General features: G+C 47.4%; 1 protein-coding gene across 1 annotated transcript in view; it reads left to right on the top strand.

Moving 5' to 3' along the window:
• Positions 1–1,339: 1,339 nt before the first annotated feature.
• LOC144134639 (uncharacterized) overlaps positions 1,340–19,866 on the top strand; it is an 81,299-nt gene continuing 62,772 nt past the window's right edge. Inside the window, exons 1-3 of the mRNA XM_077667508.1 lie at positions 1,340–1,435; positions 6,179–6,313; positions 17,846–17,944. Coding sequence (XP_077523634.1) covers positions 1,357–1,435; positions 6,179–6,313; positions 17,846–17,944 — 313 coding nt within the window. The 5' untranslated portion in view covers positions 1,340–1,356. The remainder of the gene's footprint in view (positions 1,436–6,178; positions 6,314–17,845; positions 17,945–19,866) is intronic.

The raw sequence follows: 19,866 nt of genomic DNA on the forward strand, positions 1-19,866 counted from the left end.
ACCACGCCAGAGCAATTAGTATCCCCGCAGCACACCCTGACCCACAGCATGAGCAGCCGGAGAAGTCAGCTGCCGTTCGTTGTTGTAATGCGAAATCAACCCAACCGGTATAATTCGTGACGAAATTATGGTCGCGCAGAAAACAAGTGCAGATCTTTAAAGCGCGAACAGTTGATAAAAAGCAATCCGGTCAGCAAAAAAATAAAAAAAATTATTTCGCTACGGTTCGATACAGCGTGATCTTTCTGCTGCCGGACATTTTTCCCCTCCAATGTGCTCTGCGCAAAGTATCCATGTCCTGTGCGCATACACTGGATTCGCGGCCATGCCCAGGATCCACATAACATTCAAGCGGATGCTATGACTCATCTTCATACATTCGACGATCCGCCACCTTTCCCATCTTCCCCCAGATCCGTTCCTGTCCCATGTTTCCGATGCCGAAGTTCTGCGCCAGCGAACACGCGCTCTCATTCCTCCGTGTTCGCACCCTCTCCCCCAAAGTCTTACTCGGCAGGAGGAGGTATCCGTGCGCCGGATTCGAGCAGGGGCGGCTCTGACACCATCTGTCCGTCATCGGTGGCGGGCCAAAAATCTGCCAGTACCTGACAGGCACCCTCACTGTAGCGCTGCACCGGACATTTGTGATGTGCGGCACTTGTGGACGTGCCCAGCGACGGCTGCTATCCGAAAACGGCTCCTCAGGGAAATGGGCCTGCGGTGGAACCGCGAAAGTGACTTCGTGAAGTGGACAATGGACAACCGTTTCATTAACAACCTCTGCGACTACCTCAGCGCAGCGGTTCTTCACTCCTTCTTTTAACTTTCAGTCCCGTGCATTCCTTCCCCCCTTTCCTTTTCAACTTATGCCTCATGGCACACTTCTCGAATAAAAAAAAAGGTGGGCACGCGCCCCGCGAACAATCCAAGCGAGGAAAGAGGGAAAAGCGTGAGGAGTACGAGTGCAGAATTAGAGGAGGGGGAATCAAACTCGATATAGGAGCGCACCCGTTGTCCTTAGCGGTCAACGCAAGAAACAGAGCACAGACAAACGCAGAGAACGTCATAAGAGGAGGAACCCACATCTTGTCGCTAAGTTCGAGAAAGCAATCAAGGAACGATGAGCTGTTTACACATCGAATGTTCTGATGTTGACAAATGTAATCATTACGCAGAGACCACTTAGTGCTCGAGAGGTGTACATTTCTTTCATTGCTGATGCGGGTTCATTCTATGGGCCCATTTCGAAATATTTTGTTGGAAAACTATGCCCAGGGAATTTTGAAGGATATCCGCTGCGCAGATTTATTTAAAGCTGGATCTGCATAATCACAGAACCACCTGCGAGACCCAGGAATGTCGACCGCAGCGGTTCCGACGGGAAAGCCGAGTCATCATGGGCACGCAGGCCATGGGCACCCTCCGTCAACAGAAGGTACAGTTCACTGTGTGCGCGTGTGCGGTTGTGTGCGTGCGTGTGTGCGTGCACATGCGTTATTGCAACGAAATAAACAAAATTCGAGATCACTGCGGTAACCCGCATTGGAGGAATGCGAAAGCATTGACGCCTCTTCTTTTCTCCTTGCCACTCTTTGCTTATGACTTCGACGTGTTGCGCACAATGAAGCACATTTATGCAGCACGCGAAATTACCGCCGCATCAAACGCACGAACACAGCACGCGCGCACACGGGAGGCGAGAGAGCGATTGACGTACGAGAAGCGCGCCCGGACACGCTCCGAAATTTGTTTTCTTGATTTTTTTATTTCGCTGGTACGTCTCCGCTTACGTGACGGTGGCCTAATCCCACGGACCGACGCATGCGCGCGAATTGTTTGGATGGAAACCGCCTTGATGCGCTGACTCGCCGAAATGCCGTGGCGGGCGCGGTCCTCTGCCACCCATTAACGTCACACCAACGTCACATTATGTCGCCATGGTAATCGCGTTGTCTAAACGCCGCTACATTTCCAACTTTTGTTCCAGCTGCCTCACATTTTACTTGATCAACCGAACTGACGTAATTAATTTCATTTATCCATTAATCTATAGATAACCTATAAATTAATGATCAATTAATCGGTTGGTAAGTAGCGGTTGGCAAAGAACTGATTGTTAAATGAAGTATCAATCGCTTAATTAATTGACTATTGGCTGATCACCCATTATTTCGATTAATTACACATTATTTAATTTATTGGATATAGATCTCAGATTAGACCACTTTCACCTCAAACTTTTTTTTTGCAGTCCGAAGGACCAGCGCACAAAAACAACGGACAGAGTAGAAGAAGGACGACGTAGACAGTAGGTTTGGTAATAGGTTTGGTAATAGGTTTGGTAATAGGTTTGGTAATAAGTCTCTACTCTGTCCGTTGTTTTTGTGCGCTGGTCCTTCGGACTTCATGGATAACCAACTAGCCCAACAGCAAGTGTTGCTAAAGTTCATCTTCTTTGCAGCTTTAAAATTTGGTGCCACGCTTAACTCCGGCCAGACTTCCGGTTTTTCAAATTTGACGCCACGCCTTGGCTCCGCCGACTTGCGGTGTCTTGAAATTTGGCACCACTTTTGCACCGGCCCCATCCATTTTTTTTTGTTGAGATTTTCAGCTCTGATTAACAAATCATCCTATTTTGATTTTTTTTCCGCGCATCATCCTCACATCATCCTCTTTCGTTTACAACCACAGGTTTGATCTTACCTCTTCAGGGAACGTCACAGCTGTTGCCGAAACGTTTAGATGACACGAGACGGCCGACATAGCCTAGAAATGCTTTCGCATTAAAACTTTCTGCTTAACTGTGTCGCAAAGCTAGGACTTGAACTCTCCGCGGCAGCGTTGAAGAAAATGAAAAGTCGTGTGTCAAATATGTGTAGAATGCGTTGGCGTTAATCAAACACAAGCGACGACCATCTACACTTGGCATTATGTCATTTTTTTTAATTTCCGATAAACTATTCTTTAAAAATATTCTTATTTAAATTATTCGGTTAGTATAAGCGTCGGCCGTGCACTCGCGGCGGCCGCTGCCTGTTTTTCACAACTTCCACGCCATGTTTGTGGCCCTACCGTTCCAGCCAAAAGATCACAATTTGGCTGTTTGGAAAGAGCTGTGCGCATATTTTTATTGGTATGCGTTTTTAATGCCAAATAATGTTTCTATGTTCGCGGTAAGCAAAGTGCGGTGCATTAAATCGCATTTTTTCAACACCTTGCCTGCCTTTACGAAGGTTTTGCGGAAAAAAACTAACGGGCTAAAAAGACAGCTCCTTCTCACGTATTTACAATAGTTGTTAGTCTCATGATTTCAGGAAAAGTTTTTGTCTCTAGCGGCAGTTATTCAGAGCCATCTCTTTGAAAAATCACCACAATTGAATCATATTAAAGGCCGTATAGCTTCCGGTCTAAATTACAATACGCAAGCATCATTAGTGCAATTGTAGAAGTCGCGTATGCCTTATATTGTGCAAGATATCTTTGAATATACCTTTGTATTTCTTTACTTGTTTGGTTCAAAGGTCGCAGTATTCAAGAAAACGTGACTTCTTTCATCAAAGGAACCCACCACGAAAGGCACGTTTTCATGATTGCAGTAAAATGTTAACCAAGAAAAGTAAATAAATGCAAAATGTAGCTCAGACAGATTTCGCAGACCTAACCAAATATCTGTGATCTACATATCTGCGAAATATTCTGGAATTTTTCACAATTCGCCCAGAACCTAATGTACATTCAAGATTAGACATTTTTCTCATTTTGGCCTTCTTTAGAGCGCCGGTTCTATATAACTAGCCGCTGAAGGCACAAATCACTCAGCAATATCTTCTAATTGCTGGGGCACCAGCTCTTTTGTTGCCGCAATGCTTTATTCAAAAAATTTACAGGACGGTTACGACTATGTAACCCGAGATTCAGCGATAGCTGTGTAGGCATTTAGTTTTTCAGGCGACTTTTCCAAACAGAGCCACCCATACGCTTATGCGACCCAAGTTGACCGTGACATAAGGTGACATCTCACGACGAGACACAAACAGAGGCACATCATTAGTAAAGGCCTTAACACATCCTAAGTGGTGTTATGCGGGATGATAACCATACTCGGGATGCCATGGTAATCGTGGTAACCATGGCAACGCAACCACCGGTTACGCCGACGGCGAGTAGAAAGCCAGGAATGGGCGCCTAACAGCTGTCGCTGTAAAAATTCGCAAAGGCAGAAAAGGTGAACAAGAATACCTCCGTATGCACTCCGTATTTTTGTTACTCCACACGTACCAAAATTGATCGACGTAAAAGACATACCATTAAAAGTGGGTTAAGAGGTAGGTTACCAATGAACTAAAGCATGTTAATCTACCACCATTGATAAGGGCACTATGATTGCGCAAACATTGTCAAAAACGACCAGTTGCCTCCGCCAGACGGCAGCCTCACCTTAATAAGTAAAAAACGAAGGAAGGGTTTAGGAGCGCGTGTTCTCCTAGAAGTAGCTGTGAAGTGAGAGTCGAGATGTTTAGGCTTCCTATCGGCTAAATGGTTTAGCACGCCGGATGGATCGATTGTTACGAAGCCGCGTAGGAACATCGAAAGGTAGTCACACCTGCGGTGCAACGGACCTGTCTGCTGCAAAACGTTGCATTGCTCATTGCCTGTTTCCTGGAGTTCGACATTGGTCACCAACATTCCCAATTTATGTCGAAAATATCGTTGGTAAGATGGGTTGCATCCGATTTGGTTTGGCCTGCAGATAAAATTGCAGGATCCAGAGGGAAACCAGGAGGGAGACTCAAGCCACAGGTTACTCGCAATAAATTATTATTTATAATGAGCAGAATATGTTCAGAAACAGTGCCTAGATTAGAAGTTCGTGAAAAAAAACTGCTTTCTGAGGAAAGAAAATGGCGCAGTAACTGTCTCATACCTCGTGGGCACCCGAACTGCGCCGTAACGAAAAGAGTAAACGAGAGAGTGAAAGAAGAAAGGAAGAAAGAGGTGCCGTAGTGGAGGGCTCCGGAATAATTTCGACCACCTGGGGATCTTTAACGTGCACTGACATCGCACAGAACACGGGCCTCTAGCATTTCGCCTCCATCAAAACTCGGCCGCCGCGACCGGAATCCAATCCGGGAACTCCGGATCAGTAATCGAGCGCCCTAACCACTGAGCCACCGCGACGGGTCAGAAGTTCGTGCCGCAGTATTGTTTTCCGGCTTGAGAAAGTATTCTGCAATCGATGCCGCCTACATTCGCTCGTCGATAGCTGCGTAGAAAAAACATTCGTCGCTCTCAGCATTCTCTTTCTGCAGATCTAAATTTCGCTTGACGTGAGAGAAGTTCTCTCAAACCCCAGGAATCCAGCCACATCAGCGTGAATTAGTCAGTAGCCACCAATAACGAAGCTCAAGCGTTCAGCGAGCTAGTAACTGAACACTCCGTCTCTTTCGGGCTGATCACATATACACTCTGCTCGTATTCGTGAATAAACATTGCGAATGCAGTGTGCGTGAACATAAACAGCGCCACTCTGCCCCATTTCCTGCACGTGCGCTGGTGCCATGTGGCATCCACTGGGTGCCGCAGCCCTAGTTCACTGCACGTCAGCTGGTGATGCGTAGTTGCGCTGGTGTTGTTGGTGCACGCGAAGTGTTTTAACGCGGTAGCGTTAAGGAACCCGTGACGCAGAAAAGCTGGCGTCGTTGGCGGCGTCGTTGGTCGTGAGCGAGAAATCCACGAAAAAAATCTCCAGTGAAGCAGCGTAGGTGCACCGCCTAATTCACTAAATCTTGTGTCTTCATTGCAACCTATCCATCGGACTGTGTGAAAACTGCCCACCGTGGGAGCCGGCACTTTAGTTAGTCACTGGTCGTGAGAAGTTCCTTGAGAATAGCACCCTGGGTCACACAAGCCCCACTGGTGGCAGCACCTACCATCGCAGGGCGGTGGCGCATCGCTTAACCGCTGCACCACTGCGCCAGGAGTGGTTTGAGGACTTCCAGGGATCTATGAATGTAGAGAATGACCTTGTGCATATATGGGAATTAAACCATTACGCAAACGCGTCATACCCTTAAGGCGGAAATAAGTGTTCTCCACAATTTTTCTGAAACGTGTTCTGACGGCCTTATACCATCAAATATGTTACACTGTTTTGTTTTCTTTGTGATGAACACTGCAGAGCGTGGTACCAAAAAGGCCCATCTCAGGAAGCACCATCACGACCATCCTGGATCCCCGCAGAATACGCCGCACAGCGTCACAGCCATCGCCCAGCAGGAAATGGCGAAGCTCGAGCGCCGATACCTGCGGGAACGTCAGTACATCCGGAGGGTCGTGGGTGGTTCGAGCATACACATTTGGAACAGCTTCCCGGGCGCTAGAAGGCGAGCACACTATCACAAAAGACACGCACAGTGCCGCTTCCTACTGAACTTTGCTGATGAGTATGTACTTGAAAGTTCTGATTACATTGGCTACTGTATAGATTTGTGCGGAACTGTTCGCCTACATTAACTATCTTATCCACATTGCTAATGACATTGCACTGATTGTCTCTAAACCCATACATCTGGCTTTTTACCGATGCCTAGTTCTCTCTTCACCGCTTTTAGGCTACCTGCGTTCTTTAAAAGCATGCTCAATCCTCTCCATATTGAACTTTTTTATGTCGGCTACCACCCCCCTCCCCCCCGCGCTTATTTATTAACTTCGATAGTTCTGCTAGTTCCATTCTGTCAGCAGGGTTAGATGCCCTCATGCTTTGACGTTTCTTAGTCATATCTTTCGTCTCCTGAGATAGCTTAATAATAATAATAATTGTTTTTTTGGGGAAAGGAAATGGCGCAGTATCTGTCTCATATATCGTTGAACACCTGAACCGCGCCGTAAGGGCAGGAATAAAAGAGAGTGTGAAAAAAGAAAGGAAGAAGAGGTGCCGTAGTGGAGGGCTCCGGAATAATTTCGACCACATCGGGATCTTTCACGTGCACTGACATCGCACAGCACACGGGCGCCTTAGCGTTTTTCCTCCATAAAAACGCAGCCACCGCCGGTATCCCATAGAACTGTCCTACCGCCTTCTTCTATCGCGCACTCTATAATGATAGCTGTCAGATTATCATACTTTGTATGAGGATTAAGATCGTCTTCATCGATTATAGCTGAATACCATTTCTGCAGCGATATCCTGAGTTCCTCTATTTTCCCTCCTACCGCTAACTCGTTAATGGACTTCCTCTTTACTAGCTTCTTCCGTTTTTTCTGCAAGTCTAAGCTAATTCGGGACCATACCTTGCTGTGGTCACTACAACGCACCTTTCCGAGGACGTCCACATCCTGAACGATGCCAGAAAGCTAATGAAATTGAAAGTAGCGCACAGCAATGCGTCAGCCCGCCAGTAACGAAAGAGGAAGCAAAGAAAGCTTTAGGAGGAATGCAAACAGGAAAAGCAGCAGATGAGGATTAGGTAACAGCAGATCTGTTGAAGGATGGAGGGGAGATTGTGCTAGAAAAAGTACCCACCCTGTATACGCAATGCCTTATGACCTCAACCGTACTACAAACTTGGAAGAACGCAAACATCATCTTAATCCATAAGAAAGGAGACGCTAACGACTTGAAAAATTACAGACCGATTAGCTTACTGTCCGTTGCCTAAGGGTATTTACTAAGGTAATCGGTAATAGAGCCACGGAAACCTTAGACTTTAATCAACCAAATGGTCAGGCAGGCTTTCGTAAAAGATATTCCACAATAGATCATATTCTCACTATCAATCACGAGATACCGAAATGCGCCGAATATAACCAACCCCTATATATAGCCTTCATTGATTACGAGAAAGCATTTGACCCAGGGGAAACCTCAGCAGTCATACAGGCAATGCGGGATCAGGGTATAGAAGAGCCTTGTGTTGAAATACTGGAATATGTCTATAGCAACTGCACAGCTACCATAGTCCTCCATAAAGTAAGCAATAAAATTCCAATGAGGAAGGCCGTCAGGCAAGGAGACACGATCTCGCCAATACTGTTAACCGCCTGCTTACAGGAGGTATTCCGAGGCCTGAATTGAGAACAGTTTTGGATAAGAGTTAACGAGAATACCTAAATAATCTGCTATTCGCTGATGACATTGCCTTCCTGAGTCAATCAGGAGATGAACTGCAAATCATGATCAATGAGTTAGACACGCACAGCAGTACGGTGGGTCTTAAAATTAGCATGCGGAAAATCGAAGCAATGTTCAACAGCCTTGCAAGGGCACATCAGTTCAAAATTGGCAGCGAGGAGCTGGAAGTGGTGAAGGAATGTGTCTACTTAGTGCAGGTAGTGACAGCTGATCCTGATCATGAGATGAAAATAACTAGAAGGATAAGAATGGGGTGGAGCGCATATGGCAGGTTCTCTCAGATCATGAACAGCAGTTTACCTGTATCCCTCACGAGAAAATTGTACAACAGCTGTATCTTACCGGTATTCACCTACGGGGCAGAAACGTGGAGGCTAACGAAAAGGGTTCAGCTTAAGTGAAGAACAACGCAGCGAGCCATGGAGAGAAAAATAGTAGGTGTAGCGTTAAGAGACCGGAAGCGGGCATAGTGGACGAGGGAACAAATGCTTGTTAATGGCATCCTAGTCGAAATCAAGAGGAATAAAGGGCTTGGGCAGGGCATGTAATGCGAAGGCAAGATAACCGCTGGTCCTTAAGGGTAACGCAGTGAATTCCAAGAGAAAGTAAGCGCAGCGTGGGGCGGCAGCATCGGTGAAAAGAAAAAGAAATGCATGCACATTTCACCTTTGCTTTTAAAAAACGCCTTTCGCCTATAAACATACTCCAACAATAAACACACTTGAAGAAAAAAAATAGCAGTGGCTTAGCTCGGCTATGCCAGGATATGCGCAGCGTAAGCTACGCTGAGCCGCTGAGCAGCAATTTCGCTCTCCTTCCCCATGGCTATACCACACTGGCAAACGCCCCGCTATATGTATACCCTCACTGATACCCCTGCTCATGTGCACAAAAATAGAGGTGTTATCAAGCGGCTCCGGCGCAGCGTCAGGCTTGGCTACTTTGCAACGGAGGCGCACAGCTGGGCACGCCCCGGCTCCAGAGCGTCTGCAGCGGCTGTGACGCGGCTATGACCGGCCAGACGCGCGCGGCGGCGGCTCCGGCACGCCAGCTGTGCGCCGTGTGACATCACCGCTCCACGCGCATGCGCAACACGGCTATCCAGGAGCCACGCGAAACTGCTCAACCTCGGCCAATGTAGCTCACGCTACAAAATTGGAGACGATCATCCTACGTGTAGTTCTAATGACAGCGGCAGTTGCTTTTCACGTCTTTCTTGCATGTACCGCTGTCCCACTGCACCTGTTCAGCTGGGAGCTTACTGTTTCCTTGCGGGGGAGTTGAGTCGTCAACTACAACTGCAGTAAAATCCACCCACAGTGTTTGCTTAACATAACCAGGCTGCCGTGACCGCGGAAAAAGCACGCTGGCGGTGGAGCGGCTACGCTGAGGATTTCGTCTGCTGCGGGAAAAGGTCTGAGTGACGTTGTAGTGCAATGAGGTTAGCCTGCTCTACCCCTATCCTCCTGTGGATGATAATAGTCTCCTGGTAGCATTAAAAGGCAAATACATCTTCGTTACTTTAAAAAGAAGTAAATATTTTCTTGCTTAGTTAAGCAGCGACAGGCTTCAAAAGTATGGCTATAAAGGGGGTGTTTTCAGTTTAATCTTGAGACTCGCGTTCGACTGAGGGGACGTACTTGTTTGTTTGATACTTTTGAAGTGGCTTCCTGGACGCTGATTAAAGTAGAACAAACAACATCGAATGTACGGGTATTCTTTCCTCGGGACACGTTCATGGCTCCCGTTTCCAATGATTTCACTGATAGAGAGCTGTTTTTTGGCGTGGTAGGCATTTTAATCACCGTTTCTATGGTGTTGTTTGTTTGTGATCTAATCTGTCATTCCCCTCATCTATTTTCGCCAAGCGCGTGTCTGCTTTTAGGACGCTTGCATATTCAAGTAATTTCCAAGTTTTCTTTGTCGGTAGTTGAAGTGGTGTATTCTGTCTCTCGTATTTTCGCACTCCCATTTTCTCACTCTTATCAGTTCTCTTTAACCGACAGCAGAATTTGCGAGAATGTTTTTTCAGGCTATTTGTTAAATTACTAGAATTCGTTTTAGGCGCAGTCTTGTGAAGTGCGTTCCTTCCTGTGGTGTCTTTCTGCGCTGAAAATGTATTCCAGCTTAATCTGGCCTCATAAACGCTGCCTTTGCCGACACACTAAGTCATGTGAAAGCGAGAAATGTGCTCGCAAATTAAGCAGTGAGTAGGCAATGTTTTTGCTTCATGTCCAACATTTTTGCACATAAAATTTCAATATTGAAAAATTGCCAAGCTGTGTTATGGAAATATTGAAGGTTATGGTCCATTCTTCCGATGCCTAACAAAATCTTTCATTTAAAGTTTTTCATTCACTCGCGTGGAGCAGTTAGGACTGCCATAAAAACCAAAGGTGAACTATTTTGACAATCACAAAATTGTCTAACGCAAGAAAATGTAAGCGTGTGGACAGGAGACCTGCGGATATATTGATTGTTATAGTGAGAACTTGCTACGTATGAAAAAAACTCCGTTCATAAACTTTTCCTCGTTCAAAAATGATTTTGTCCAATATTGTTGGGTATGTGTTCCTTATAGGAAGCGCATAACACACTGCTGTCTGGTGCTGCCTGCAGAGAAATGGTTGTCCAGCGTAGCCCTTACACAATGAAAGGCCTGTTTCGCATCTTGCACCGACCACGTGCATGACATCACTATTCGCATGCTGTACACAGCAAACAGTACTTTTTTCCCTCCCTGCACGCCCCGGTAAAGCCTCCTCAATTTGCGTACGGCAGGGAAAGCTGTTCCGATCCCATCCATTGCTGGCCACATCTTTCATGTTGTGCTCAACCTTACGTCCGTACGTACAGCATCATCAGAAGTTTTTAGCATACCGGATACGTATACCGGTTTACCGAACCCCTCCTGCGCACGCGCAGTGGCTCCCCCTCACCCCAACAATGCCCCTGCGCAGGAGGGGTTCGGTAAACCGGTATACGTATCCGGTATGCTAAAAACGTCTGATGATGCTGTACGTACGGACGTAAGGTTGAGCACAACATGAAAGAAGTGGCCAGCAATGGATGGGATCGGAACAGCTTTCCCTGCCGTACGCAAATTGAGGAGGCTTTAGCGGACCCCTCCTGCGCGCGCGCAGTGGCTCCCCGTCACCCCAACAATGCCCCTGCGCATGCGCAGGAGGGGTCCGGCAAACCGCTATACGTATCCGGTAGCACGTCTCCGGCATGCTAGCCTATTGCCAGCCTCACGGATTCCTTCCCGCTCGTAGTTCCACGCTTCGTCTTTTGGAACAAGGCTTCTTGCACAGCAGCTAATAAAGGGCAACAAAACCTGCGCATAGCAGCATAGCATCCTTCTTGTTACTTTTGTCGCTCATAAAATAATGTCGCGATCTGACAATACCCGGTTCAGACAGAGCATAGAAACAACATTTTGTGGCTTCTATCACACAGACTTCCCTATGCCTGTTTTAACCTATCGCTTGGCTCATTGGTCTTGGCGTTCGTCGAATGGACCCAGGATCCCGAGATCTGGGGCTGTATTCTATGAGTTGTCCATTCCGCTGTCCATTCGTCGCTCTGTCAGTGGTCACTCAGGTATACCCGCACCTTCCAAGCGTCTGTGGCGAGCGACTCAGCCGTTGGGCGGTTGGTGACCGGAGCTTACTATCAAGTGGCTGAAATGTGATGCATTATGCAGCCATTGCTAAGGTGCATCGCAGCGCTCTTTCAACAGCAGACGACCGGACCTAACCACTGGCTGCTATTGGCAGTTAGTGCTGAAGTCCGCTCGCCAATGACCCAATGGCCGGGTCGCTTTAAAGATGCGGGTATACCTGAATGGCCGCTGACAGAGCAACGAATGGACGCGGAATGAACAATGGGAAATGGACAGCTTATAGAATAAGGCCCCTGACACTGCCAAAGCGGCCGCATGTCGTTGGCTGCAACACACATCTAAGCTGCCTGATATGACCGCGCGCAAAAAAGGCCAGAAATATTCTGGTAACCTCCAATACGACATACTTCATAGCCCTTATGCGGCATCGGTGCGTTAAGACTCACATACAGTACCACACATTTGTCTGAAGCAATGCAACGGTGCACTCCAGTGTCTATTTGTCGCATTGCTTTTCTTTGCCGGTCCCGACAGATCTGTTTGTAACATAAGAACAAAAAGCACAATCCTCAGCTGCTCACAAGCGTGATCGAATATTTTAAATTATGCGCCCCTAAAACGTACCACTTTTGTTTTAGCTCCGACGGTGTTGGGAGCGTAAATGCGGCAGGTATGACTAATTGAAAAATACGCAAAAGACAAAAATTAGTTATTAATCTCTCATAGTTACTTACTTAAAAAGAGATGCTTCGCTGGTGTTTCAAAAATATTAGCAACTTGAATCTCAACAGATTACCCGTTTCCGAAATGGTATTAACTCCGGATACTTGAAATCTGTAAAAATGTACACATCAAATTCAGATAAAACATGTTGGTTAAAATTGGAGTCCCACACAATTTAGTGAAAATCCGTTAGAGGTGGGTGAGTGACTAAATTATCGCGTAAGAAAAATAACTTTAAGGAAAACTTAAGACCAGATCGGGAGCTTTTGACACTGAGCGCTGCCGAATTCTAGAAGGGAACTACGCCAATTTTATATTTTCACGCCTGAACAGAGCAATTAATGCGTTATGATCCACAGATTAAAGCAAGTTCTTCGCCTCCATAGACAGTGCCAAATGATTTCAATTATTCTCGCTCTACTCGTCCTAACACGAACATTTCTTGCACCGGAATCGGCTCATGTGATATCAAAGCATCATTTGATGATGTGCAACCCTGCATGCAGGCGTAGGCTCTATTCAGCGTGGTTGTGGCGGCCTAATGTTCCCTGCCGCGCCGGTAGCTTTGCTCGAAAAGGTTAGTGTCGGACATCGAGCAAGAAGATTCCGCCAGGTTGGCAGTGGCACACCTGCAAGAGGATGCAAGAAAGAGAAATGCGTCAGGCAGGTCCGGAGGCGCCGTAGCTTTCTCTGCCCCGTGTAAACTGCGAAGAGTTTGCGGGCACGGATAAAAAAATAAAAATGGCATTTGCGCTCCAGAAAAGGTACAAATAGGTAGCAAGATGCGCAAGTGGTGTAGTACACGAAGTGTGATTGCCATGATGCATGGAAAACTTCTGGACAAACAGGCCGCTGCGTCAGCAGCAGAACAATGAAGAACGAACTTTCTTACGTAAAAAGTGGACAAAATTTATGGTTTGACGAAAATTCGTCTGGTCATGCAATGGATTAAAGAAAAAGGAATGCGGTCACTGGCCAAGTCATCAAGTTCAAGACGTTTCGTAAACTCGCACTGGTTTCTTGATCACTGCGCGGGACAAGAAATCGTCGCGACTTATATACGCAACACGTAGCGTAAAGAGCGTGTGGTTCATGGTAGCTGGTGTCGATTCGATGATCAGATTCCATCAGCCACCGAGATGACACTTTCTTTTCCCTCGCGATGACAGTGGTGTGGTCCCAGTCAATAGTTTGAGCTAGCTCTTGCACATGCCGGGCAATAGCGTTCGTCGTGTGATTATTATTTCTTACGTCACGTTTTGGTTGTAAAGCCTACTGGAGAACTTTCCTGTTTCGCCTATGTAAACCTGGGGGCAATCAGCACATGTTATCTGGTAGATGACACCTGGAAATGCTTCAATCGGCAGTTTGTCTTTCACGTTCACGAGCTGGTTACGGAGCTTGGTGGTCGGGATGTGGGCAATGCGCATGACATATTTTCAAAACACGCGCGATAGTGCCTCGCTGATTCCCTGCACGTAAGAAATGGCAGCACGTGCCTGGAATGTCTTGTTGTTTTGTGTTTCCGGCTGTAAGATCCGCTTCTGAATATTGTAGACAAAGCGACTAGGGTAACCGTTATTAGTCAGTTCTCGGTGAATCATACTAAGCTCGTCGTTTTTCAATTAATTTTGATCTGAGCAGACGCGTACGGCACGTGTTATTAAGGACGACACCCTCGACGTCTTGTGGCTAGATTGATGACAAGATATAAAGTTGAGGTAGCGACCTGTATTCGTAGGTTTCCTATAGACCGAGAAGGTGAGGGCGCCCTCATCCCTGCGAACCAATACATGCAATAATGGCAAAGAGCCAACTTTCCCAAGTTCAAGGGTGAACTGTATATGCGTATTCTAGGCGTTTAAGCTGTCTAGGAAGCGTGAGACGTCTTGTTTCCTCAAAATGCAGAAGCATTCGTCTACGTAGCGGTAGAAGACTTTCGGTGCAGGATTGAAGGTGGCTAGTACCTTTTCTTCTATGGCTTCCATTACTAAATTTGCCGGTATAGCTGATACTGACGCTCCCATTGCCGTTCCTTGTGTCTGCTGATAGAAACTGCCATGGTAGGTAAAATAAGTGTTGCCTAGGCAAAATGTAAGCAGCTCGAAAAATTCCGGAACGTCGAAAGGTGTGCGGCCAGGGAGACCAGTGTCAGCTTCCAGAGCTTTTTCACACGTAGCTACTGCTAAATCCACTGGTACGCTAGTAAAAAGCGATGTCACGTCAATCGAAACAATAATGTCGCCTTCACTCAGCGAGATGTTATGCAACTTAGATGCAAACGTAGACGAATTTCCTACATGCTTTGGTGTCGTACCGGCTAGAGGGCTCAACACCTGGTGAAGATAGCCTGACAGTCGATAAGGTGGCGATCTGATGAATTAGACAATAGGTCGAAGGGGTACCCGAGGGCTTGTGGACTTTAGGCAGGCCGTAAATTGGAGGAGCTGAACCGTTTGTTCAGAGCAGCCGGTAATAAAGGCACTCTTTTGGTGCGGAGGGACCAAGTTGAACGGTCTGGCCAGCAGTTGTTGCAGCTTGGTGTGTAGTCTGCTTGTTGGGTCCCGGGCTAGATGAGTAAGTCCGATGGTCTCCAAGAAGGGCCGACAGTTTCTTGCGGTACTTGCTTCTGTCAAGCAAGACTATGGCGTTGCCTTTGTCGGAAGGAAGCATGGCGATGGCTTGCTTTTCTGCTACCGACGACCACGTTCTTGCACAGTGTTTCCGCAAACCGGAGAGCACACCAATGGTACGGGTGCGTGCCTCCTCGAACGGCCTCTTCTTGGTCTATAGGAAGCCTACACATACAGGTCGCTACCTTAGTTTTATGTCTTGTCATCCGGCTGGCCTCAAGACGTCGGTGGTATCGTTCTTACTAACACGTGCCGTACGCATCTGCTCAGATGAAAATTCACTGAAAAACTAGCTCACCGAGAGCTGACTAATAATGGCCACCCTAGTCACTCTGTCTGCAATATTCAGAAGCGGATATTAAAGCCGGAAGCACAGTGCTACAAGACATTCCAGGCACGTGCTGCCATTCTTTACGTGCAGTGAATCAGCGAGGCACTCTCGCTCGTGTTTCCAAAATATGCATGCGCATTTCCCCCATCCCGACCACCAAGCTCCGTAACCAGCTCGTGAACGTGAAAGACAAACTGCCGATTGAAGCATTTCCAGGTGTCATCTACCAGATCCCATTGGCGAAACAGGAAAGTTCCCCAGTAGGTTTAGCGACCACAAACATGACGTAAGAAATAATAACCACTCGACGAACGCCATCGCCCAGCATTTCCAAGAGCATGCTCACACGATTGACTGGGACCACGCCACTGTCATCGCGAGGAAAAGGAACGTGTCATCGCGGCGGCTGATGGAATCTCTAATCATCCAATCGACACCAGCTACCATGAACCAGGTGCAAGGAACCATGCCACCCATCTACGCACGCTCTTTACGCCACGTTTGCGTACATAAGTCGCGACGATTCCTTGTCCCGCTCAGTCATCAAGGAACCCGTGCGAGGTTCTGAAACGTCTTGAGCTTCATGAGTTGGTCAGTGACCGCATTCCTTTTTCTTTACAAAGTGGAAGGCGCAACTGCGTACTCCATATTGGCTTGCAACTGTGCCCTTCGGTATCACAAGATTACAGTTTTCAGAAGTAGCGACACTGAAGATATATTAACCCTGCATACGCGCATTATTGTCTACTACACAGAAAAATCTGAATTTTTTTATATGTATACATGCGAGCCTATTGGTTCGCAAAGATAGCTTCATCATCACCCTGACTACACCCACAAGAGGAAAAAGGCCTCTCCCATGTCTCTCCAATTACTTGAATAATACTAAGAAGACATTGGCGCCGAAAAGCAGAACGAACAAAACCACGAAATTGCAGCATTATGTCCGTCCAACCACAGAGTTAAGAACGCCCGCAACTTTCTATCCTTCATTGGAGCGCAACAACTGAATACTCCATATCGTTGCTATAAGACTGCGCAACGCTTCGCCACATACACTGATTTCCTATGCGCGGGAAAGTAGATTCACGTTTTGAAATTTGTTATTGTCTGCACGGGAAGCAGGACGAACTAATATTCTTCTTTACAGCATGAGTTCGTATATTGGGTTAGTTATTGGTTTTTTAGTAAAGATAATGACGCTGTAACTGCCTCAAGCATTTCGGCGGACACCCGAACGGCGCCGTAAAGGAGCGGAGGAAATTTGAAGCGAAAGAAGAAAGGATGAAAGATGTGCCGTAGTGGAGGGCTCTGGATTAATTTCAACCACTTGGCATATTTAACGTGCACTGACATCGCACAACACACGGAAGCCTTTTGCATTCCACCTCCATCGAAACGCGGCCGCCGTGGTCGAGTTCGAAAATTGGTTTTTGGGGAAAGGAAATGGTGCAGTATATGTCTCACATAACGGCGGACACCTGAACCGTGCCGTAAGGCAAGGGATAAAGGAGGGATTGATGAGAGAACAAAGGTAGAAAATGTTGCCGTAGGGGAGGGCTCCGGAATAATAATAATAATTGGTTCTTTGAGGAAAGGAAATGGCGCAGTATCTGTCTCATATATCTTTGGACACCTGAACCGCGCCGTAAGGGAAGGGATAAAGGAGGGAGTGAAAGAAGAAATGAAGAAGGAGGTGCCGTAGTGGAGGGCTCCGGAATAATTTCGACCACCTGGGGATCTTTAACGTGCACTGACAGCGCACAGCACACGGGTGCCTTAGCGTTTTTCCTCCATAAAAACGCAGCCGCCGCGGTCGGGTTCGAACCCGGGAACTCCGGATCAGTAGTCGAGCGCCCTAACCACTGAGCCACCGCGGCGGGGGGAGGGCTCCAGAATAATTTCGACCACCTGGGGATCTTCAACGTGCACTGACATCGCACAGCACACGGGCACCATTTGCGTTCCACCTCCATCGAAACGCGGCCGCCGCGGTAGGGTTCGAATCCGGGTACTCCGGATCAGTAGACGAGTGCCCTGTTCGCTCAGCCAAAGCGGCAAGTTTCCTTCTCTGTGAATGCGGAGAACACCGTCCCCGATAGATAAGAGCAAGTTTGCTCGTATGAGCTATAAGGGTTCCACATAACTCGAAACTGCGCGTTACAAGCCGGACGTACTATGGTGTCCATAGATTCTGAGTCGTCATGTACCTAAATTTCTACATAGCTCTAAATTTCCGAAATATCTTTTTTATTATTATTATTCGTTCACAGCAAAGCGAAATGACAGTGATTACACCAAGGGCAGTGCAAAACATACTCGGCGCGTGCTTCAACGAATTCGCAATGTTCGTTTTCAATATGTGTTCATGTTTCTTGTCCTTCCGATGACCACACCCTCAGAGAAGACGGAAACCGGCACCTCGCCGCCGAAGACAGGTCGCCACAAGCGGCACGGAGACGTTGCCCACCGTGGAGGGCCACGCAGCAAGTCTGCCCTGGGTGAGAGGACATCACGCTTTTTGATTATGCCATGCGATCTCTAAGGAAAGCTAATACCACAGTGAGGCGCTATAAGCAATGCCGCGGCGCACTTGCAGAACAGTCTACACGTGCTGGTCACATGGTGTTGGTGTGGTGTCTGGCCATGCAATTTTTTTTATTCCACGAATTTGCATCCTCTAGACTTTGACAACGCTGGAGTCATAAAAGAGGGACTGGGTGCACAAAGCTTTGCACTTTACAAACCTGATGCCTGGCTGCGGCCAGGGCCATCGTGCTCCGAGCTGTGATGTTATGTGAAGTCCTGACCGCGACCCTATTCCGAACCATTCTCACAACGTCAATTTTTAGGGGGGGGGGGGGGGGAGGAATTCGTCTTTAGTGTTGTCCTTCCATCTGCCGGAGTCAGCGCTAGCAAGTAGAAAAACGCGTAATGCGTAGTATTGTGCCACTAAATACCTCCGTTGAAAAGCTCCTGCAACGACTAAGTTCGCCGTGAACAACGCCTGGCCAGTATAACTTAATCATTCCTTTTACAGCTGTCACTGTATTAGCCTGATACGGTTGTCGGTGAAATAGCGATGGCGTACAGGTAGAGCATATACCTCACATGCAAGAGGACCGGAGCTCGAATCCCGCTGCCGCTTTGTTCTCCAGCGGGCTAAAAAAAAACGCGTGTCGATGTAATTGCGTCATCAATCCTGGGGTGCGGCCTATCCTCGGTGACCAGAGCCGTCAACGCACTCCCTCGCCAGAACAGGACTTCGCCCCTCTGGTTTTTTACTCGGCCACAACCTTTTATATGAAAAAACTGAGCAACCTCCTGCCATCAGTAACCAGCGGCTGCGGTCAGACCAAATCAGCGGTCAGACCTGTGACACAGCGTAGGCTGCTAAGTATCTCTGGCTCCGAGCAGGCCGCCAATTGGTATCTGAACCCAGCAACGTTTAACGCTAGAACCTTATCCAGAGAAGATTCTCTAGCAGTGCTGTTAGAGGAACTGGAAGCTCATAGATGCGATGTCATAGGACTTAGTGAGGTTAGGAGGCCAGGTGAGGCGTATGCAGTACTAAAGGACGGGCATATACTGTGCAATCGCGGATTAGTGGATAGACGAAAACTAGGCGTGGGATTCCTTATTAATCAGGATACAGCTGGCAACGTAGACGAGTTCTGTAGTATTAACGAGAGGGTGGCAGCTATTGTAATTCAGCTCAATAGAAGATACAAGCTGAAGGTGGTGCAGGCCTACGCGCTTACGTCCAACCATGATGAGCACTTCGTTGAAAGCTTCTATGAAGACGTGGAATCGGCAATGCGCAGAATAAAATCACTGTGCACTGTACTGATGTGCGACTTCAATGCGGAGGTGGGCAAGAAGCAGGCTGGCGACCAGCCGGTAGGCGACTATGGAATAGGTTCTAGAAATAGCAGGGGAGAGTTATTAGTACAGTTCGCAGATATAAATAATTTAGGGACCGTGAATACCTTTATCCGCAAACGAGAGAACAGGAAATGGACCTGGAAGAGCCCCAATGGTGAGACTAAAAGTGAAAAAGACTTCATACTTTGCGCTCACTCTCTCTGGCATCGCGCAGGATGTGGAGGTCCTCGGAAAGGTGCGTTGTAGTGACCGCAGGACGATAAAGTCTCGGATTAGCATAGACTTGAAGAACGAACGCAAGAAACTAGTGAAGTGGAAGACTAACAACGAGTTAGTGGTTGGAGGGAAAGTATAGGAATTCACGATATCATTGCAGAACAGATATCCGGCTTTATCTGTGGACGACGGACATAATGTTCAAGCAATGAACTATAATGTCACAGTTCTCATTACGAAGTCCGCAGTAGACGTAGAACATTACCAAAGTAATGTTCAACTGTCTGGGAAGGCAACACCAGTTAACAGTTGATAGCGAGGT

The sequence above is a fragment of the Amblyomma americanum genome, chromosome 5 (assembly GCF_052857255.1).
Source record: "Amblyomma americanum isolate KBUSLIRL-KWMA chromosome 5, ASM5285725v1, whole genome shotgun sequence".
NCBI classification, from domain to species: Eukaryota; Metazoa; Arthropoda; class Arachnida; order Ixodida; family Ixodidae; genus Amblyomma; species Amblyomma americanum.